Source organism: Mesoplodon bidens (assembly GCF_964165515.1).
Source record: "Mesoplodon bidens genome assembly, chromosome: 5".
Classification (NCBI taxonomy): Eukaryota; Metazoa; Chordata; class Mammalia; order Artiodactyla; family Ziphiidae; genus Mesoplodon; species Mesoplodon bidens.
In genome coordinates this window covers 110,356,551-110,380,570 of record NC_138161.1, presented here as the reverse complement: position 1 = coordinate 110,380,570, position 24,020 = coordinate 110,356,551, and the positions used below count along the sequence as shown (strand labels likewise).

At 35.5% G+C, this 24,020-nt stretch overlaps 1 protein-coding gene across 1 annotated transcript; it reads left to right on the top strand.

Moving 5' to 3' along the window:
- The first annotated feature begins 405 nt into the window (after positions 1-405).
- Positions 406-23,524, top strand: PPP1R2 (protein phosphatase 1 regulatory inhibitor subunit 2). Its single transcript, XM_081234592.1, has 6 exons — positions 406-856; positions 10,878-10,985; positions 12,779-12,856; positions 13,400-13,497; positions 18,899-19,066; positions 21,070-23,524. Exons 1-6 carry the CDS (start codon positions 735-737, stop codon positions 21,114-21,116), a joined length of 621 nt encoding a protein of 206 aa, XP_081090718.1. The 5' UTR covers positions 406-734; the 3' UTR covers positions 21,117-23,524.
- The last annotated feature ends 496 nt before the right edge of the window (positions 23,525-24,020 follow it).

Sequence of the window (24,020 nt, the reverse complement as noted above, 5' to 3'; positions counted from 1 at the left end):
CACAATAGGTCTCTAAGGACCATTCCAATGCTGATATTTCATGATTTTATAATGGAGAGTTAAGCTTTTTATGCTGGTTAAACGGAAGGAAAGAGGAGACATACTTCATTTCTCTGAAAGTCAGTTAATATCTTTGGGGAATGATGTCACCTTCGAGCTTCAATTTTCAAATCTATAAAATACAGAAATAACAATATGAACCTCATGAAGTGGTGGGAGCGAGGGTGCTTGGAGAGATGTACAGCTCGGTACAGAGTCCAGCCGCAAACCTCTCGGAAGGTTTCCTCACCCAGAGCCCCAACCAAGGCAGGGGAGAGCTCACCGAGAGGGCCGGGGCGAGGAGGTGGACATGGTTCTCGCCCCGCCCCGCCCCGCCCCCGCCCCAGATATCGCGAGAGGGCGGGCCCGCTTGGGTTTGGCGTCGGCGTCGTTCCGGCGTTAGGCCGGCTTCTCTCCGCGGGCCGCGGATAAAGTGCCGGTGGCCTAGGGTTCTGTAAGGGCCGCCCGACGCGCTAAGGACCACTAGCCACGCGGCGTCGGCTGGACGCCAGAGCGTCCGAGTCGTTGTGTCGTGACAACGACTCTGGTGGCTGTCTCCGCGACAGCAGGTGCGGCCGCTTCAGCCCCAGGCGGGCTTGGCGGTTGACTAGCGAGTCTGTGCTCGCGCCCAGCCCTTTCCTTCCTGTACCCGGCGCCAAGCAGCGACGCTGAGCCGACCGCCGGAGCGGCGGGCAATGGCGGCCTCGACGGCCTCGCACCGGCCCATCAAGGGGATCCTGAAGAACAAGAGCTCTACGACTTCCTCTGTGGTGGAATCGGCCGAACAACCCGGCAGGAGTGTCGACGAAGAGCTGAGGTAAGAGCCGCGAGGGACGGCCATCGTCGCCCGGGTCGGCCTGGCCAGCCCCTTCTTCCCCGCCTGGGCGGCCTCGCCCTCCCCGTCCCCCGGCACTATTGCCGACCCCCAGCCCGACCCCGGACCCCGAGCCCGAGCGCGGCGGGCGGGCGGGCGGGGCAGCTGCGTAGATGCGGCCCTTGTGCCGCTCGGGTCTCCCTCCGCCGGCCAGGCTGAGGGTTGGATTATAAAGAAGACAAGAGCTATGACGTTTGTTGTGTGGGGTTTTTTAAAAGTATATACGCATATATATAATAATTTTAAAACATACACCATGATCTTTGAGCTTCTGGAAATTGGGAATATTAAAGAATCAAATTGAAGTTAAAGCTTCACTCGTTAAGCATTTATTATTTCTTCACTTCGTATCCGAGTGTCTAAAATTTAATGATTAAAGTGTATTTTCTTGGCTTGGGAGCCCTTTAAGATCTAGTCTCAAGCTAATAAGAGACTCCTCCGAAAAAGAGATAATTTCTCCATTTTTCTAATTGCCCTTCTGCCATAGTCGTTCCTTTTTAGGTGAACATTATCACAAGAATCATGCCACATTCACTCTCTTGGGTCCTGCTTTGTCATTATCTCTGCATTAAAAGAAACCGAAATTTTCCCAGTCTGATCTATATTTAATGGAAAGCTACTTATTGCTAATTATTTTTGCATCTGCAACGAGAGTTTGAGCGCTTTCTAGTCTTTGTTCCTCTTGAAAGACATATGTAAGCTCAGAACAGTTCAGAAAGTACCAACTTAAAATGATCCCGTGATAATTTAGTTGCTTTTGCATACTCACAAATACATATGTGAAAAGATGTTGACCCATATCATTGTGTGTGATAGTAAATAATTGGGAACAACCCAAGGTCCATTAAGAAGGATTGGTGAAATATTAATTATGGTACATTAGTATAATGGGAAAACAGACCAGCCTTTAAAAAGAATGAAATAGATGTTAATGCGCAGAGAAAGATATCCAAGGTGCAGTCCTCAATGGGGGAAAAAAAGGTGCAAAACCGTATATATAGTGTAAAATATAACACTGGGTTAGAAGTCCTCGGGGGCTTGGGTGTTCTAAGATACTAAGCACATAAGGACTCCACATTCTGGAAGTAAGGCCTAAGAAAAGTTGTTGAAATCTGTGAAGTCATAAAGCTAAAATGAGGATGTTCCCGAAAATTTTGAATATTGGAACTAGGGCACACCTGTTCAAAAGGATCATTTTAGGGCTATAAAAGGAACTACAGTTTGGTGATGGTAAATTTATGGGGATTTGTGTTACCTTGAGGAAAACATTAAGTAGGATCACAGCTCAGAATCATGGCCTTTGGGGGTTGGAAAGGACCTTAATTTGTCTAGCACCTCTCCTACTCCCACTCTCTTTTGGATGCTTGACTCTCTTACGTTCTCCAACATGAAATTTTCAAACCTCTATTTGGGGTAAGCCGCTTCATATGGGAAGGGGGGGGGGTGTTGTAATGGGATTAAGAAAACAGTCTTACCAGAGCATAGCTATAAGGGGAAGACCAAGACAGTCTTAATAACAAAACAAACTATGGAAGGCTCTTATATGATTTCAGGGTGTTGAGCAGCAAGAATGTGGTTCTCACTGGCATTTAAGTTATTTACCTATTCTCCAGTGTGAGCTTCTTTTTGTTTGGCTACCAAGTAGCTTATTACTTTCTTCTGTCTTTTGCTGCTGCTTCTGTTTATTCTCAACTTTGGTCTGCTGTAATTTCTGGTGGCCCCACTCTGTGTGTTGGCCTCTTTATATAATTGACAGGGATTTACCTCCAGGTCCTTCTGCCTGGAAAGCCACTATACTAGACTGTCTCACCTACATAGGGCTGCTCCTTCTCTAGGAGCTGCTAACAGGGCAGATTGACTTAAAGGGGGCCTTTTGCAAGGCAGTTGACTTTGACTTATGTAAATTAGGAGGTTATAGTCCTGTCTTCAAAGGCAGCTACCAAGCCCTAATTCATTAAGGTTTATGATATTTGGTTCTAAGTAGTAAAAGGGGATGGGTTTTTTCATGGTAAGTGTTATTTGACTGGAAAGGAAATAAACTAATTCTATTGGTAATACAGTACACATTGTTATTTATGGCACAGCTCATGCAAACAATATTAGTGACTTTATGAGAGCCTCTTTGAACAGAAACAATGAAAGTATAGGTGAACACATTTGAAACAAACTTATTGTAATGTTTAAGTACAACCAGTATTTTCCCTTTCGTGTATAAAGGACCGAAATAAATAGCTCTTTCAAGTATAATGCACTTAAAATTCAGAAACTAAAAAGTGTAGTGTAATGGTCTAACTTCAAATGTTGGAACCAGAGTATTAGGCAAAATAATCTCTTATTAATGTGAAAATGACCAGAGATTTAAGTCAGTTCTCACTGTTCTCAGTAGTGACATTCTATAAAGTCACCACAAACACTGAGTTAGTTAATACTGAACTGTTACTCCTAGGGGGAATACAGACTTAGGTTCCTGTAAGCCTCTGGTCACAATGTTTTCATCAACCAGTCAGTCCATAACCTTTTAAAAGTTCTGTTTCTGTTTAAAGACACCTAATTTTATACATATTGTTGGTTCATCAACATTGAACACATGGCCAATAGCACTATAACTCATGCCTGAATGAAGTTTATCTAACACATACTTTCTCCATAAGACACGTAACAATCTTCTTGGACAGCACTTAAGCACGATCTTTGGGAGCCATTTTGAACAGCTAATTCACCAAAAAAGCAAAAAACATGGTACTAAATAGATCAAAAGGACACATTTACAGTAAGAGAGCTGAAGCAAGAAGGTTTAATCTCAGCTGGGAACACGTGCATCGGACAACTCAAATTTTTTCCCTGCTCTATGCATGTCTGAGAGAGAGAGAAATCTCCTCAAGTATTGATTTTGGAGTTACAGATAAATTTTGGCAGGTAGTCAGATTTGCAAATACAGAATCCACAAATAACCATACCTTTTATTGGTGCCATTATCATGTGAAGTACAGGGGTAATTTCCCTTTTCTGCACAAACCACTCCCCACCCCAACGCCATCAGTTGTGAGAGAGTATATTAACAGAACATTTTATTTAACATAAAGAGATCTTACTAAGGGATTTTTTTAAAGTCATGAGTTGTGCTATTCCAGTGGCCTCTAAACTTTTTGATTGTGCGTCATTTTAGTAGGAAAAACTTGAAATATGTTTCAAATATGTTTGTTTATGATTTATATACATATACTACTACCATTAGATAATATCTCAAGATTCAGTATATACTTAAAGTGAGGTTTATATACTGCCGTATTTCAAGTAATCTTTAGGACTTTTTTTTATACAGTTCTTGTCCAACCTTTTTGTTTTTTTAATGTCCCAGTGGTGTTATCTTCTTATTCTCTGTACTTTGCATTGGTACTGTTATCTTCAGTGAGTGGTTTCTTCAGTACCATTTGTCAGGTACCACTTTTTGAGGGTTAGTTCAATTAAAACTGGATAAAGTCTGTAAATCCACATAATTAGGCATAGATAATGTCAGTATATTGCAGCACCCTGCTCAACTAATTAGAACACCACTGTCATCACTATGATTGTGGAATTCCCATTCTTTCTGGATACTTTGAATATAGTGAACAAACTGTGAAGGTCAGACATAACAGATCTAGTGAGTAAGTACGTGTGTTTCATCAAAAACAAGACACCATTGATTCTAAGATGTACCATGATTTTAGGTAGCACCAAGAAAGAAAAAAATACTGCCAATTTTAAGATGCCATCCATTTTAAGATATATTCTGTTTTCAGAAATATTAAAGTGAGAAAAATGTTCACTTGGAATTGTTGAAAATATTGTGTTACTAAAGCGTATCTTATTAGAAGTGTTAAAGGTTAGTGATTAATATGGGGCCAGATTGCCTGGGTTCAGGTCCTCTTTGCTACTTATTAGCTCTGTGACTTACAGTGCGTTGTTCATTATATCCCTGCCTAGTTTAATTATTAAATGAGTTACTAAATGTAAAGTGTTTAACCCAGTACCTCACCCTCAAATGTTGGTCTTATTCTATTAGAAATAAAGAAATCTAATTTTCCCCACTTTTGGGGTTGTTGTACACAGTATGCTTTGGATTCACTGTGTTCAATTCAAATTCTATAGTAGTCTTAGGTAATGTAGGCAAATTCTGCTTGGAAAAATTGTGCTTAAATTAATTTCCTTTAATATAATTTTATATAAGCATGCTTCAGCTTTGTCTCTTTCTGCCTATAAAGGGATATGGAATACGGTCAAAAGCCCACAGAGTAAAGTTTTCCAAAAGTGACCTTTTATTTACTAATTGCTTTTATTGTTAAGTCTTAGTTTAATTGTTCAAGCTTCAAAGGCTTGTACTTTGTCAACCTACAGAAGTTGAATCTTCATTTAAGAAAGAACCATTTCTTGAAATGTGGGGTTAAAGTTTAACACATTGAAGCAAAATCCTGCTTCCCACTCCAAACTCGGCTAAAACTGTAAAAACGAGAAGGTCATAAGCAACAAGAAGTATGAGTAGGTCTTTGAGATGGCATCATATGAGCTATCAAAGTGAAAGTGAGAATTGGTGACTTTTTCTGGGTGCAGATTTAGGCTTCCGGAAAACCAATCACCCAAGAGGGAGGAGGGAGCTGAAACTAGCAGGTGCTTTCACCCTCACAGCAGATCTTCAGTGTAAGTGGTAACTGCGCCTATTTTTTGTAAGTGGAGATGATGACCCAAAGAAGGTCACACGAACAGTTTGTGGTGGTATTGGGAAGAAACCAAGTTCACTCCTTGGGTTTTGTTACTCAACTGATGTTAATTCTACCAAAATTTAAGAGATGCTAATTTCCATATCCAGTGTCCTCTGCAGACAGTTTCTTCCACTTCATTACTTTCCTCCTAAGAATTTCTAGAATTCTTTGGAGTCTGTTGTTTTATGCCCTTATTGAAAGTTCATGGTTTTGCAAGATAATATCTTCTCTGGATCTTGACAATTGTAAGGTTCTTTCTCTCTTAGTATTGTGGTGAAGATGTGGAGTGAAGCTTTGGATATATAAAACTTTAATTCTGTTTTTAGTAGATAGTAAACTAAATGGCAAGCGAATGGGAAAAATTTAGGTTATATGTAATGTGGTTCTGTATAATATAGCTTAAATCTTATATAAATCTTTGAGTTATATATAATGTGGTTTAAACCTTCTCATAAATTTGAATGAGTTCTTTACATTTATGTAGATATAAAGAACTCACTCAAATTAATGAGAATGTTTCCAGTAAATAGACAAAGGATGTAAACAATTCACACAAGGAAAGTAAAATAAGCATTTTTTCATATTATTTATTAGGTAATGAGCAGAAAAACATAAAACAGCGTTTAAATATCAATTTATACCTCTCAGGTGGCAAAAACACACACAGATACCCAATCCTGGCAAAGTTTTGGCAGTTATTTGGGGACATTACAAATAGTCCTCTCTTTAAAAAAACAAACAAACAAGAAAACTATATGGCAACATGGAGTGAACTACAAAGCTCTTGATAAATTTAACCCAGATATGCTTGTCCTAGCAAATTATCCTGAAAGGTCATTGAATACAATATGCACAAATGTTCATTTCTGCTTTACTTTAAGTAGGAAGACACTGGATTCAATCTAAATATCTAATATTAGGTAAATAGTTTGTTATTGAATATTATGCATGTAATATTCAAAAGGTAAAGACTAGAAAATACAAGCAGCTTATGATAAAATACATATACTGGTATAGAAGCTATTTTTATATATACTATATGTATACTGTTTTGTCTATATTTTTATATATACTAATAGCTTGGGTATTTTTTCGTATATGTTAGAGTGGAAAGAATATACAGAAATCAAAATTGTTAGTGGGTTAAGGTACTAGGATTGTGATTCTTAAATTTTATCCTTAATTTCAAGAAAACATCATTTCTTCTTATATCCTACAATTCAGTTCTTTTTCTTCTGTCATTATCTCACAGAACAGATTTGCAGGGTGTTTGGGGGTACCTCTGTAACTTCAAAGGGCCATCTTTATTCTTCTAATGATGATAAATTGTCATTTTAATTCAATATTGTTAGCATCACTTAGGAAGTAGCTTGTTTTACTTTGAGATTAGGACACACCTAACAAAGTCATTTTGTATGTGTTTATTTTTAAAATATTTTATTGTAATTTAATACACATACAGAAAAGTTTATTAGATGTAATTTTAAAGCTTAAGGAATAATTATAAAGCAAACACCCCTATAACTGCCATCCTGGTCAAGAAGAAGAATGTTTCCATCACCTCAGAAATGTCTCCTGTCTGGGACTTCCCTGGTGGCCCAGTGGGTGGGACTCCACGCTCCCAGTGCAGGGGGCCCGGGTTCGATCCCTGGTTGGGAACTAGATCCCTCATGCATGATGCAACTAAGATCCGGTGCAGCCAAAATAAATAATAAATAAATAAATATTTTTTAAAAAAACGAGAAAGAAAAGAAATGTCTCCTGTCCTTTCCAATCACAGTCTCCTCCTCCCCTGTAATATAATCACTATCCTGAGTTTTATGGTAATTCCATAAGTATACATCCCTATACATTTTAGTTTTTGGGTGCTCTTGAACTTTATGTAAATAGATATGTGCTAGTTATCTTTTACAATATCTTTAATAGGGAATCTTAATTGGACTGTATTAATACAGGTTTTATGAAACTTTTACCTGTGCTTTTGTGTCTCTGACTCGGACTGTACTCTGGCTTATCATTTCAGAGGCCTTGTCTATCAGGAGGGAACATTGAGTTACCATATAATGGGTCTCCCTTTGTCTATTAATTGAATTGCTTTCTTCACAAAATTAATCTAATTCTCTTAAAATTTGTATATGTGTTTAATTATCCTTCTAATCAGAAGCTTCTTGATCATTTCTGCTGTCTAAAATCTTTAACGTGTATCTCTTTTCACTGTGTTTCCTTATGTAGAATATGACCATGAGAAGACCTAAATCATTTGCTTTCTAAATTTACAGAAATTTGTAGATAATAGAGCTATTTAGCAAAATACAAATCTGAAACTGTAGATTTAGTCAAATAGAAAACTGACTGCTTTTTAGAAAAACTCATTCTGTAGCAGATCATAAATATTTCAAAATCATTTAAATTTTGAATCTTGTGGGACAGTGGGAGAAGGCATTCGTACATAAGCAATTTAAACATTTTTTCAGAATGCCTTATCACAAGCCATTCTCACAGTGCTAAGTGAGATATGGTTTCAGGACTCTTAACAAAACTTTAGATTTAAAAATCCTAAAAATTCCATTTTTTATAATTTACATGTAGAGTAAATACAGCCCAAGAGAGAATGTTTGTTGGACTTGCCTATAGTAACAGGACTAATGAAGGGTAAATGGAACTTGAACCTTAAACATCTATCTCCCAGTTGTATGTTACTGTTTTTGTTTTTCACCACAAGACCAACTGTTACTCTGATGGTCAGAAACTAGGCATCTAAAGAAATCAATACTATTGTAAAGCAACATCTATATACACAGTCTAGTTCAATCAAGTGTTATATACATACACACACTAGCAACATTTAAGTTTGATTAGTTGAAAATTCAGGTGAGTACCTTGCTGAATGAATAAAAAGCAGTTCTTTAAAGAAGAAATGTTACTTCTGTGCTTTAAAAATAAACGACCCATTAATTTTTAGCTTCTTATAAACTTAAGATTTTGATTTTTTCATGGTGAAGAAACTTCTGTTCGGTGGGGGGGAGGGATGGGAGTTGTAGTGTCCGTCACCTGTGGAGTATATCTAGGCCAACCTTTGCCTCTTGATAAAACTAAGGGTAAGTAGGCTTAAAAGGAAATTGTAGTTCATAGTACTTAGTCTGCAATTGAATATTATTCAGCCTTAAAAAGGAAGAAAGTTTTGACACATGCCACAACATAGATGAACCATGCAGACATTAAGTGAGATAAGCCATCCACAAAGGACAAATACAGTATCAGTCCACTTATAAGAGGTACCTCGAGTGGTCTTAGAGACAGAAAATGGAATGGTTGTTGTGGCGGATGTGAGGGGTAGTGTTCAGTGGGTACAGAGTTTCAGCTGGGGAAGATGAAAAAGTTCTAGAGATGGATGATGGTGATGGTTACACAATAATGTGAATGTACTTAATGTCACAGAACTATACACTTAAAAATGGTTAAAATGGTGAATTTTATGTATATTCTACCACAATAAAAATATGAAGGAAAAAAGTGATTAGCCTTAAATGGGGACACTGTGGGCCCTTTATGGTAGAAAGCAGAAGAACATAAAGTCAGGCTCAACTGCCACAAGTAGGCACATGTAATTTTTAAGGTGACTCAGAACATGGAGAAGAGAATATGATATTAAAAATTTAAATACGTCTTTCTTCAAGAGCAGTTCAAGATCCAGGTATTGATAGATTTAGGAAAATTGAAAATATCTGCAGTAAAAACCTCACCAATGTTGAGCAAATATGGAAAGGATGATTTGAATCTGTGTAAAATCTACATTGATTGTTTTTAAGGTAGTTTTATTTTTAAGTATATAACCAAGTCACAAATTGTATATGTAACAGAATATTGTTGGCTGGCAGAGAGGTTGTTGATGTCCTTTTTAATGAGTAGATAAGGATTTGTAATTAAGGCATTTAATTATTGAGCACCTTAGTAGTTGTACAAATATTTTGTTGAATGGACAATAATGGATGTTCATAAAGCATTTACAAAGCATTTCTAGTTTTCTTAAGTAGATTTATTCCGGTGATCTGAAACCATTTATCAGCAAATCATTATATTTTTAAATTAAAAAAAAAAACAACTGAGGTATAATTTTATGTGAAATCTAAATCTTTATTATCATTATTATTATTTTTTATTTCCGATACGCGGGCCTCTCACTGTTGTGGCCTCTCCCGTTGCGGAGCACAGGCTTCGGATGCTCTGGCTCAGCGGCCATGGCTCACGGGCCCAGCCGCTCCATGGCATGTGGGATCTTCCCGGACCGGGGCACGAACCTGTGTCCCCTGCATCGGCAGGCGGACTCTCAACCACTGCGCCACCAGGGAGGCCCTGAAATCTAAATCTTTATTAATGGTATCTGAATTTAATGAGGTTTTCTCTGTGGTTTTATGTTATGATTCTTTTGATTGTTATAGATACTGCTAAAAAAATTAGGCCAAGGAAAATATTCCTGTTGTGTTTTTTATCAAACTATTAAAAATATATCGTAGATCCAAAATCCTTAACTACTGAGATCAGGCAATGTGTAAATTCCAGCTTTTGCTCTTATTCTATAGGCCAGATGAAGATTAAACATGTCATAATGTAATAGTTTTTTGAATGCCTGGTGAAGAATCTGATTACCCTTCCATATCCACAGGTTCTGCATCCTCAGATTCAACCAATCATGGATCAAACATATTATGGAAAAAAAATTTCCAGAAAGTTTCAGAAACCAAACTTGAATTTGCCATGTGCCAGCAACTATTTGCATTATATTATATTGTATTTACAACTATTTGAATAGCATTTACATTGTAATAGGCATTATAAGTAATCTAGTAATGATCTAAAGTATACGGGAGGATGTGCAGAGATTATATACAAATATTACACCATGTTATAGAAGAGATTTGAGCATCCTTGGATTTTGGTATCTGTGTCGGTCCTGGAACCAATCCCCTGAGGATACCGAGGGACAACTGTAATGTGGTTTTAATATGTGGGCACTAAGTATTCTGTAAAATATTTACTGACACTTTATTGTAGTTACTTATGGCTTTTACCCAAGTCAGTTTCTGTTCCAAGAAAGTAGATGTAAAAATAGAAGTTAGCAGTCAAATAGAAATTGCAATGTGGGATTTGGATGTTTGTGAATTTTAGATGTGTACATTTTGTATCTTTCACTACATTGAGGAAAATTTTTTTTCTTCTTATTTTAGTAAAAAGTCCCAGAAGTGGGATGAAATGAACATCCTGGCGACATATCATCCAGCAGACAAAGACTATGGTTTAATGAAAATAGATGAACCTAGCACTCCTTACCATAGGTAATGTTTTGTACACAGCATTCCTTTTTTGACTTGTTTCCATTTTGCGTTTGACATGAGCTTCTGGATAACAGATGATTTGAATCTTTGTCTGTTTTTTTATATTTGTTACCGGAACACTAATTAATAACCCAACTGCATATTTTTGTGTAATAGTAAAAGTAATATGGAACTTTATGGAATCCATTTTTTACATTATAATTATAGTAGTAAATGTTTATTCATTGCACCTCAGTGGTCCCTAGCTGCTAATGATATATACAAAGTGACTTTTGCCTTCCTTAAAGTCATCTATTTGTAAAGGAAGATGAGAGCTGGGCTTGTTTGCTTCCTAAGTAGGTGTCAGGGGCTTATTCATTCTCTTTGAAGAAAGGGATAACTTCACAGATGGTAACTCTTTTTTTTTTTTTTTTTGCGGTATGCGGGCCTCTCACTGTTGTGGCCCCTCCCGTTGCAGAGCACAGGCTCCGGACACGCAGGCCCAGCGGCCATGGCTCACGGGCCCAGCCACTCCGTGGCATGTGGGATCTTTCCGGACCGGGGCACGAACCCGTGTCCCCTGCATTGGCAGGCGGACTCTCAACCACTGCGCCACCAGGGAAGCCCCCATAGTCATTTTTTTAATGAGTTGTAAAATGATAGTGTATGGCTGTAGTTAGTATGAAGACAAAAATAAGGCACCAGTAAACATAATGAGATTCTAAATAATTTAGAAATACCTAATTCAGATCATGCCTAGATTGTATTGAAAAAAATAAAGATTTTCAGGGCTGAAGTATTTTGTATTTTGTTACTCAAGTAAAACAACATAAATCCAGAAGTTACTATTAAAATAGAGTTAAAGAAATTATGTTCTAAATCAATGGAGGAAACTTGTAAGATAAGTTGAGATAACTTGATAATAGCAAAAACAGTAAAAATAAGAATTAACATGATTGTGACAAGGGGAGAAAAATAATGAAATAGGAGGTACAGATACTGAAACTCAGTACTAATAAAGCTTGAGGGAAGAAGTAGACATATCATTTATGAAAGTGATCCTTATTTTTCTCCTAATTACAGGTATACACTTTAAAACATAACCTAAAACTTTTATTGTACCAGGAGCCAAAGTCAGTGCTTTCTTCCTTTTCAATAAATGTAGTAGATATCCCTTATCTGTGTTGGTCGGAGATAACTATCCTAAAAAAATTAAGATCAAACATTCAAAAATAAATAGCTGTAGCCATTATTTTAAAACTGTTTATATTTAAATAATAAAGATAACCATTTTTCGCAATTATTTGGGGAGCAAATTTTTCATTAGAGAGTAGATTGGGAAAGCTAAATAGCTTTTAAACTTCCTGAATTAGGTCTTAGGATCTAATTTTGTTATTTTACGTAACCTGTGTCTGCATAGATCATTTGTGTCTTATCTTCAGGTTGATGTACAAATACATATTCTAAAGGGTTCTTTTGCATTATTTTTTCCCTGCCACTGGATGGACTAACTGAAGTTTTTTTTTCCCCCTCCAGATGATTTGTGTTTTCAGTACTTATTTTCATAGTCGCAGTGGGGTTTTTTTTGCATGTTTTTTCTTTTTTTTAAATTATTTGAAGGCTTTTCTTGATGGGTGCTATACTTTTAAATATTTGCATCAAATAGAAACAATGTAAAATTAAACTTCAAAGATGACAACAGAGCCATAAATACATTGATACTTTTAGTCAGTAGAATCATGTTTCTCTACCTTGTTTTCCTGCTTGAAAAATTATAGTTCAGGTATTAATTTATAATGTGCTTATCATCCTAGTATGGTAGGTGATGATGAAGATGCACTGAGTGATTCAGAAACCACTGAAGCCCTGACCCCAGATATCTTAGCTAGGAAGTAAGTATTGATGACTCTAAAGCATTTTTCTCATGCTGTTTTTAATTCTGAGTTAAAGGCATTTTACTTTACTTGTACAAGTGTAAATAAAAAGCATGTGCTAAATAAATAAGTTTATCTGGATTTTCCATAGCAACTTACATAGTCTTATTTCTAGGTTAAAATCAAGGTATGTAGATTGAGAACCAGAAGCTGGTACACAGATTCCCTGTGTCAGTTCCCTGAGTGGAGGTTTTTCTGTTTTTGCTTTTTAATATCCCGCCACCTGGGTTTTAAAGATAGAAGTGAGAAAGGCAAGATAAGTTGAATTCCTGAAAAAAAGTTCTATTCCTTTGCTGTTCATGGGTTTGTCAACTTCCACTCTTCTTGTTTATTGGTTTCTATATACAGTCCCACTCTCTTGCTTTTTATGTTCCTCATCAGGTTATAGCTAGCATATTAATGATCTTTAGATGTTTTTATGAGACTCAAAAGTTGAGTGAGACACTCAACTAATATAAGACTATCACAGTATTGATTTCTTTGTAAATGATTGTTGTATAGATTAACTGCTGCTGCTGAAAGCTCGGAGCCAAAGTGTCGAGTTCGTGAACAAGAAAGCAGTGAAGATGAGGATAGTGACCTCTCACCTGAAGAACAAGGTAGTTTCTTTCTTTTACTGCTTTTAGCATTGCTAATAATTTTTGCTAAGATAAATCCATTATATAGAAGACTGTCAAATGGTTTTCCTTTCTAGGAAGTGGATGGTGGGAGATTAGGGAGCAACATTTTTATAATTCAGATTCTACTTGTGTGGGTTTACTGTATAACAGCTCCACCACCACCCCCATTTCAAGAAAATACTACTGTCTTTAAAGGAATTAACATGTGTTCCTTTCTTTGTACTTTTTGTTCCTTTCTGTACCAAGCATCTATACCAGGTAGATGCTCAGTAAATATTTATTAAATTAATGCATTTAGGGTCATTGAGTGTTTGCATGATCTTAAAGTGGATAGCAGTAAGAGCTAATTTCTCAATTGCTTGTGCTTTTTCTGTATTAAGGCAATGGTGAAGCTTACCAAATGAATCAAGATGGTCAGACTTGGAATAAAGATTTTTGTTAGGTCCCATTGAACAGAAAGAACAGAAGTGTCACAGGAAAGGAGATAAAGATAGACCTCTCAACAAGGATGAAAGAGGCTCTTTTAGCCCACACAGTACATACACAGTTAAGGCATTGCTACCTATTCATTGTTCCTGTTTTTACGAGTAATAGTTCTTATCTGTGGAGGTACGGAAAGATGGAAGATATTTCACTTTGTTGCTTTTTATAATTTTGAAGGATGTGAATGTATAATCTCAGGAATTGAAAATTGCGTATATAGTTTATTTTCAATTATTTTTTAATAATTTATTTTTAATTTAATTTATTTTTTTGACTGCGTTGGGTCTGCATTGCTGCCCGCGGGCTTTCTCTAGTTGCGGCGAGTGGGGGCTACTCTTCGTTGCGACACGCGGGCTTCTTATTGTAGTGGCTTCTCTTGTTGCCGAGCACGGGCTCTAGGCACGCGGGCTTCAGCAGTTGTGACTCACGGGCTCGAGAGCGCAGGCTCAGTAGTTGTGGTGCACAGGCTTAGTTGCTTCGCGACGTGGGATCTTCCCAGACCAGGGATTGAACCCGTGTCCCCTGCGTTGGCAGGCGGATTCTTAACCACTGCACTACCGGGGAAGTCCCTTCAATTATTTTTAAAAGGGAAAACCAAGCCTATGTATAGGAAAAAAGATGCAAGAAAAACACACACCCTCACAAAAAAGAAAAAAGAGATCGAGTAGTTTGTTTACTTGAAGGCTTGAAATGCAGAAACTACCTGTACTGTAAAGAAGTTTAGAAACTTTAGAACTAAGATTCTGAATATTTGCTAGTTAACTGTCAGGATCTTTGTCATGTGTGCTGTAAAGGTACAATTTGCTATTCCCTCCTGTCATCTTTAGATTGTAGTGTATTGAACAAAACTATGATAGTCTGAGCCTAAGTACTATGCAAGAAAGAAATTTTACATATAGCATAATCTCAAATTGTAATATATTATCTTCTATCCTCAGTGACTTCCTGATTTATTTTCCCAAAATATACCCCAAAGGCCCTTGAAACAGTTTCAGATAGAAATTGTTCCTAGAGTTTGTTGAATCCTTATTCTCTGAAAACGTGATCTATTGAGAACAGGGAATTTTTTATTAACCTCTATTGTCAGTTTCCTTAAGGGATTGTCCCTCAAATCGTAGTTCCAGGAGTTAGCCAGCAGGGGGAACCATTTTACTAGTTACAGTTTCACAAGTTCAAGTTCCCAGTAGTAGTTACTGATACAGGTGTTTATTGCTTTTAAATAAATTACATGTCTGAACATCCTTGTTTATTAAAGACATTCTTAGAAAATTTTATCTTGGGGGCTTCCCTGGTGGCACAGTGGTTGAGAGTCCGCCTGCTGATGCAGGGGACATGGGTTCGTGCGCCGGTCCGGGAAGATCCCACATGCCGTGGAGCGGCTAGGCCCGTGAGCCATGGCTGCTGAGCCTGCGCGTCCGGAGCCTGTGCTCCACAACGGGAGAGGCCACAACAGTGAGAGGCCCGCATACCGCAAGAAAAAAAAGAAAAGAAACTTTTATCTTGTAACTAGTAACATAACAATTTAAAATATTGACTATGGAGTCAGATAGATCTAAGTTTGTACTCTAGGTATGTCACTTACCTAATTTGCCTAATTTCTCTGACCCTCAGTTTCCTCATTTCTAAATGGGGGGCTATAAAAATATTTAGAGTCATTTTTTTGTTGTTTTTTACATCTTTATTGGAGTATAATTGCTTTACAATGGTGTGTTTCTTTTTTGAGTATTAAATGAGATAAAGAATTTAAGACGCTTAGCACTGATTCTGGCATATTGTAAGTACTCAGTAAATATTAACTTTTAATAACTTAAAATAATTGGTATATTCTCCATTATATTATTTTGAAAAATAGCAAAAGAAAGTATAAAAAGGATAATTTACTTGTCAAGTTCACATGGATAGTTGATTATTATTAGAGCTGGGCCTGAAACCTGAAAATTTTTGTACTCTTTGGCATTATGTTGCTCTGCCATACAAAGATTATAAGTAAAATTAATATTCAAAGAAGGTTGAGACCACTTATGTTAGCTTTCTGCAAAATGAATACATAAATTATATAATAAATTTTGAGTATTGCAAAACTAAAATATATAACAAGCAAAACCAAGTTTAATATCTCTTAGAATTAAAAAGAAATCATTTTCTTAGACTATTAGTATAATTGACAAAAGAAAAATACTGTAAGATCAACTCTTAGGAATAAGAAACTACAAATTAAAACAGCGTCATGGTGCCTTTCTTTCCTTTCAGATCAACAAATATTAAAAAGAATGACAATTTCCCTTTTGGTGTGAATGAGGAGAAATAAGTTATTCATATACAATTGATGGGAGTGAAAAATGGTTTGGCTTTTCTGAACAGCGGTATGGCAACATATGAGCCAAAAGCTTTAAAAGAAAATGACACCCTTTGCTCTAGCAATTCAGTTTCCCAGGCCTTATTTCAATGTTTCTCAAACATTTTTACCAAGTGCCACTCAGTACACATGTAAACATAAAATTATAAAAATTAAAATTCCACAAAACATTACTTAACCTTTACTATATGTGATATGTTCTATCTGTTTATTCTGTTTTGTTTCATTTCTTTAAAATGCTGGTTATGACTTACTAAAGGATTATAAGGCACAGTTTAAAAAAACACTAATGTTGAGAAAATAATAGAACAGATGCACAACAATGTATGTGCAGTTGAACCTTGAACAACATGGGTTTGAACTGTGCAGGTCCACTTATACTAAATACCTACTACAGTACTACACAGTCTGCGGTTGGTTGAATCCACAGATGCGGAACTGCGAATATGAAGGGCGAACTGTAAAGTTATATGTGGATTTCAACTGTGAGGAGAGTAGGCACTCCTAACCCCCACGTTGTTCAAGGGTCAACTGTATATTACATCATAAAAAACAATGAAAATACAAAGGGGGAAGTCAGAAACCTTTGACCAAGATAGGGGGATTAAATTATAACTCACTACTTTATAACCTTTTAAAAATTATGTAAATCTGCTATGTACGTGGCAGAATTTTACTCTATCTTCATATACTTTATTGTCTAAACTCTGGATTATTTTAAGAGTGAAAGGGTCACTAATACAGCTCCATCAGACAATAGGCATAAACTGAGACTTCCTGGGACGTGGTCATTCTAACTATACAGTAAGTGAGAAAGCAGCATATACATACAACAAGGTATGATTCATTTTTATAAAAAATACATTTTTAGAAAAAAGTCGAGTCATAAAATATTAATGATAATTTCTGAGTGTGGAGATTTTTTTTTAAGTTTCTAGCTTTTTTTTAACTTTGTAAAAGTTTTTTTAAGTTGCATTAAAAAGAACATGTGTTACTTTGTACTGAGAAAAAGTCTTACCTTTTTAGTAAATGTATCTGGTATTGGAGGCAATTAGAATCATTTTTTGTTGTTTTTTAATCTTGGCTTTTACATCATCTGAAAGTCATCACTAAAAATTTAGTCATGAGGATTTGGTCTTTTATTGGTTTTTAAAAAAATTTTACTTTCTTCTACAATATGGTACTCTCAAAGAGTAAAACAAATCACAAAAGTAACTTAGAGAAGAAGAAAGATGGCTGGCAAGATCTTCTTGGTAGTTTGCAACAAATGTTTATGGGCTGATGATATGGATGTTGATCTCGGAACTTTCCTTCTCCCAACCCAAATAGAGGCTGAAAAGTGATTGATCAGTAGTGACAACTGTAAATGCCAGTGTTTAGAACATAAATAAGTATAGATGATAAAAACTTAAAGGGAGGGACTTCCCTGGCGGTCCAGTGGTTTAAGACTCCACGCTTCCACTGCAGGGGATGTGGGTTCGATAGAGGAAATTAGGGGACATAGAGAAAGTACTTTGAATAGCCTTATTCTGAGAGATTGCTCTTATGCCTTTTTGGCATTAAAATATTTTTATGAATACCATAATAAACCTTTGGTGAATGAGTTTTAATGCTCTTGACAAAATAAACAGTTGGCAATTTTATGTCGACTCCTTTTTTGTTTTTCAATTTACTGGTCTAAGAAATTCTGAAATCTTATAATATTTCTTAAACAATTGATCTTTAACGTGCTATCTATTGATAAAATATGGTCAGTTGTGTTGATTTACAGCTATTTTTATGTTTCTGTGGTGAAGACTATAAATAAAGAATAGTCTAGAATCACTTTACTGTTCCTAATAACAAATTTTTCTTAAAATTACTCTGGGAATGAGGTTATGTTTTTAGACCAGCAATGTTAGTTTTTTTTTTCCTCCCCCCGTCCCTTTTTCCCTCCCTCCCTCTCTAGAGCCAGCAATGTTTTAAATCATGGCAATTTCTTAATGGATAATAAGAATTTTTTAAAGGAATTTTTTCTGAATTATAAAAATAGAAAACTTGAAAACATTAAAATTACCCCATAGTTCCTTGACCCAGAATTAACGGCTGTTAATTGCCGAGTCTTATTTTGTGTGTGTGTACACATGTGCATGCACGCAGGCTTTGTACATAGTATGTATATGGTATTATAGTTTTCCTTTTTTCCCATTCAACTCTATCTGGAGAATTTTCCTATATCTTTAAATTTCCTTCACAAATATAACTACTAATGGCTCTTACTCTTAGCCTCCCATTAAGATGTACTTGAAGCATCTAAAGCAAAGCTTGGTAAACTTTTTCTATAAACGGCCAGACAGTAAATATTTTAGGTTTTGAGGGCCATATGGTCTCTATTGCAACTACTCGACTCTGTCATTGAGTACAAAAGCAGTCTTAAGCATTACAAGAGCAAATGAGTGTGACTGTGTTCCAGTAACACTTTACTTACCAAATAGACACAGGCTGTAGTTTGCCAATCTTTGAGCTAAAGACTTCCTACGCCTATTCTTTTGTATCTTGTAGAAAAAAAGCGACAGTTTGAAATGAAAAGGAAGCTTCACTACAATGAAGGACTGAATATTAAATTAGCTAGACAATTAATTTCAAAAGACCTACATGATGAGGAGGAGGATGAAGAAATGTCAGAGACTGCAGCTGGAGAAAGCATGAATACAGAAGAATCAAATCAAGGTTAGGTGTTTTGAAAATATCACTGAGACACTTGTGATCCTTTGTACCTAAATAATATACTTTATTTTGCTCGCAACTTTGAAGAACCTCAGAAAATTTTGCTAAAATTCACTTTTTATGCCAAAAGTTTAGAAAATTTCAACCCCTGTTGGTCAGCTTCAAAATAATGTTTTTATGCTCAGAGTTGATTTAAACCCATATGTTATGTTATATGTCTATGTTGTTTGGTCTACTTGGCTTTAAGCAATGATGTTTGTCTTCATATTAAGCTATACTTTGTTTTTAATGGTTCAGATCATATTTTGTCTATTGTAACAATGTCAGTTAAGGTTTAAACTTTTTAAAGAAACATGTTTTTAACATGTAAGATTGGTTTTAACATCGCTTCAGGCATAAAGTATGTCATGTCTTTCCAGTGTTGATTCTTTTGACTGTTGGGTCAACAGATTATTTGGCTGATTTTTGTTTGTTTTGTTTTTAAGTCTCAGACAACCAGCCACTGCAGCCTACCAACTCTCGATCAGTCATAGGAAATTGATTTTATTTATTTATTTTTAATAAACTGTTATTCTGGCATTCAACAGAGGTGAACCTTCTATACCATTAATGCAGATCTTGTGCCCATCTACCTACTCTTTGTGCTGCAAACTGGTGCTTTTGAGTGGAGATGTAACTTACTTGTATATGTTGTGCCTTGGATGATTAAGTCTTAGGAAAGTAAATAATTATTATATTAGTGTTTTGGTGAGCAGATATGAAATACAAGTGATTCTATGGTAGAACCTGATGACTGTGCTCATTATAATAGCAGGATGACAATATTTTTTTGTTATTCCATGTTATGCTTTTGCGTTTCAGTTTGTTTCATGCAGCATTTTCTTTCCATTTTATTCACCATAATCTGTTTAACTTGAACAAACTTTATCTTGAGTAATTACTGTTGTATGTCTCTCTCTTCTCTCTCTTTAAATTTATTATCCATTTTTAGGTGACCTATCTCCTAGTTGGTCTTTGTTTCCCTATTACCTATATCTTGGTGATTTCTTTTTATGTATTCAATGCAGATGTTTCTGGGTTATAACTTTTCATCAGTTTCTTCTCAGACTTTGAGTATCCATTTGTAGCGACTCTAACAAAGCATTGGGAATACCCTTCATTTGCCAATGAAAATTTGTACCAGCACCACTATGCCAAATATTAAAGGGATTTGTTTTTTAAGCCACAGCTTTTGAAAAGTAAATCTGACCTTTTGTCTGTCTCTGCGTCTAAAACATTGGATTTCACAGATTTAACACATAAAGACATTTTTTTCATTTAAGTGTAATAGATGATTAAAATTTGTATTAACGCCAATTTTTCTTCAGTGGAGATGAAGTACTCCTTACATAGGAGTATATACTGCTTCGCTTCAATAACGTCCACAAAGATAGAAAAGACTACATAATAAGGCATAGAGAAGAAAGTTCATTATTTTCTGTTCTTGGGCCCTTAAAAAAATTTTACCAGCTTTTAAAATCTCCAAGGATCTATGGCACCCATTACTTTTTTATCATTTTCCTTCTTTTCCCCCTCTTCTACACTCCTGCCCATCCCCACCTGTTTTATTACTGTTTTTATAAAAAGAAATGTGGCATGTTTAGACTCTCAGGAAATTTTTTATCATTTTTATATCATAAACACAAATCTTTTATAGTTCTGGATATTTGAGTTGTAATAAACTCTTAGCTATCCACCTGTGATTTATTCACAAAAGTGTTCAACCTGAAACCTATTTGTCCTGTCACTTAAATAGATACACCTGTTCTGCTCTTTATATTATTTACGGGGTATACAGATTCTTTCATATCATACTGATCAGTCTGCATGAAATATATCTTGTTTTTTAGATCTTTCTATTTGTTTATCATACGTAGCAGTGGAAGGAAACTTTAGCTTAGGTAGTTCCAAGTTTGGCAATACTCAACAAACAAATTATGTTGCTGTTTTTTCTTTTATCATTGCAGGATCTACTACATGTGACCAACTGCAAAACAAATCACAGAGCTCATAGAAGGGATTCGTTCAGCACAGTAATTGTCAGATACAAACCCTGTTACTATAACATACTGCTTCTTGTTCTCTACAATTCATGACTTAAGTACCAAAATGCGTACCAGTTATTATATATTGCCAAGAATTAAATAACTTTAGAGACTAAATAGACTGAAAATGCCTAATTGATACATATATTCTTGTGCCTAGTACTTCACCACAAATACAGATAATGTCATCAGTCCAAAACTACATTACTTTTGTAAGAACACTGGTTAATTTGTATAAGATATATAGCTTTTTATGCTTTAGAAGTTAATATCTTTTGGGGAGGGAGAAGGGATCTAACTTATTTTCTTCACTTCTAGCTCTTATAAAAAGTTAGGTTTTTTAAAAATCAAAATCCAATTGGAACAACAGATCATACAGGCTGATAAATATTCAGTCTGAAAAGTATTTTAACATGCATCTTCAACTTGTCTGTTTAATTGAAAAGAATTATAAGAGTTACTGTTGCATTTTCTGGTATACTACCTTTAAAATTCCTGTTGAGTCTCTTTTATGTTTACAAGGAAATGATTAAACTTTTTCTCATCAAAACTAGCTTTTTCCACAAATAAATTATCAGGTTAAACTTGCACTAACGTCTGCTCTGACTTTTTTTGTACACTCAATGGGCAGACTTCAGATCAGTTTTTTAAATAAATATAATTATAATATAGTCTCAGCATTCCCTTTATCTACTTGTCTTAACTTCCTACCTTTGTTTCTTACTCCTTTCCACGCATATGCACAGAATCCTTTACCTTTATAAAGGATCATAAAGATTGTCGTGACATTAGGAACTTTTCCCTTTCTCACATATTCTGTCATTTGCTGCAACGATGAAAATCTTATTTTGACTATCAATGCCTATTAGTTCTTCGAATACATGGAGAAAAATAGATTGAATAGCAGCAGTACTATAGACAGGAAATACAATTCAACTGCAGAATTTCTACACCTCTGTGATTTACAGCTTGCTAATTAAAGTACTATTATTAGTTTATTGTTTGACTTAATTAGACCTTAGAAAACAACTAACTGAGGTTTTTGGGGGTTTTTTTTTGCATGATGAGAGAATTGTGTGTAACCAGTGATATGATGATAGTTCCTGAATGTATAGACAGAAGTAAATCTGAACACTTTTTAAAAACCTTAAATAGTTCCTGCTTTAAGGGAATATCATAATGTATACTATGACAAATGTACTTTATTCTTCTAACACAGTAAGATTTGGACTTCTTCCCTGAAATGAAGTGCAGTTCCTGTGTATCTTAGTTTAGTGATGGTTTCATTTCTAGTCAGTTATTTGTATCTTAATTTTTGTTAGTACCAAAGGAATCCATTATACGAACAGACTTTTAAAATAATTTTGTGTATACTGTATGTATGTATGAATTGGCTTTTATTGAACAGCTTTTCTTCCACTTGCAAGTTTATAGAAATATCAATCTGTCAAAATAAATAAGAAGTGGGAGAATTCTTTGCTGTTAGAAGAATGTTTTTATTAATTTGAATGTCTTTTTTTTTTAATGGAATCCAATCAGTACTTTTGAACTGCAGGTATAGTGTTCTAACTAAAACATATTAGCTAGTAATACTACTGATTTATAAACAATGTTTATCTCTAGTTTCTGAGTTTAGAATGTTGAGGTATTCTTACCTGTTTAAACCTGTTTGGGGGTATTTAAGCTTATACATATGTGTGTACATATGTTCATGCACACAGACCTCTGTTTTTGGTTTTCTCATTTCGAGTTCTTAGAAAGTATCCACATGCTCTTTATTTGTAGAAATAGCTGCTATACAGTGAAGAAAAGGTAAGACCTTTAACAACTGATCCTTTTGGTGTTTTCTACAAACTATTTCTTGAAACTTAAATCACAGGCAAACTCGCATTTCTGGTTTCAGGAAGTAGATAGTTATGTCAGAGGAATAAGACATGGCAAATAGCATGCTCATTAGGATTTTAGGTAGTCAAATGTGACTGAGTAAAACTGTTCATCGTCATGAATTCCTAATTGACACAGTATTGAACTATACAAAAAATGGACCTTCATGACTCAAGTTAGATTTTCCTTTGGAGAAAGTTATCTGTCGGTGTTCAGTTCTAGCCAAAGTAGATTTTACTTTCAATTTTTTAATCAATATCTCTTCTCTGCTTAACTCCTCTGATGTCATCTTTTCTATTTTTCAGTCTGAAATTCAGCAATGATGCTCTTTAAAATCTGAGACATACAATGGTATAAATGGATTGTTAAAAATAACTTTAAATTGAAGATTAAAGCAAAGTGCCATTTTTCCCTAGACTTCCGTTTTGTTTACATTTTTTCCTCTTAAATCAGTACACCGAACATATTGTAATAAAATACAGTAATATGACAATTGATTGTGTGTGGATTTTATTTTCTTGTTACCCAGCTATCGTGTTCCATTGGCTAAATGTTCTGGATACCAGGAGAGGGTCTTGAACTATACTGTGGCAGAGTAGTTTGTTTAGTCACCCAGCATTGTGCTAGGTGTCCAATATATAATCCTCAAAACAACCACGCAGAACAGGTATCTTATCAGCCCTTTGTAAGTGAGGAAAATGCTCTTGGCAAAATTCTTCAGTCTCAATGTCTCATACATGCCAGTTGACAGGATTCAAATCCAGATGTAACTAAATTTCATACTGTTTATCCATGCCTTTTTAGATGTAGAAATTCCCTCATTTTTGCAGTTGTACCTTACAAGTAAACTTTATTTGGATTATTGATACACATCGTGTGCTTTAGGAGTAACATTTTTCAGGTGTTTAGTTTGAGTTTTTGTTTTTTACTTTAATCTGAAGAAATTTGGAAATTTTGTTTGAGGTTTATATACCATTGAGGAAAAATCT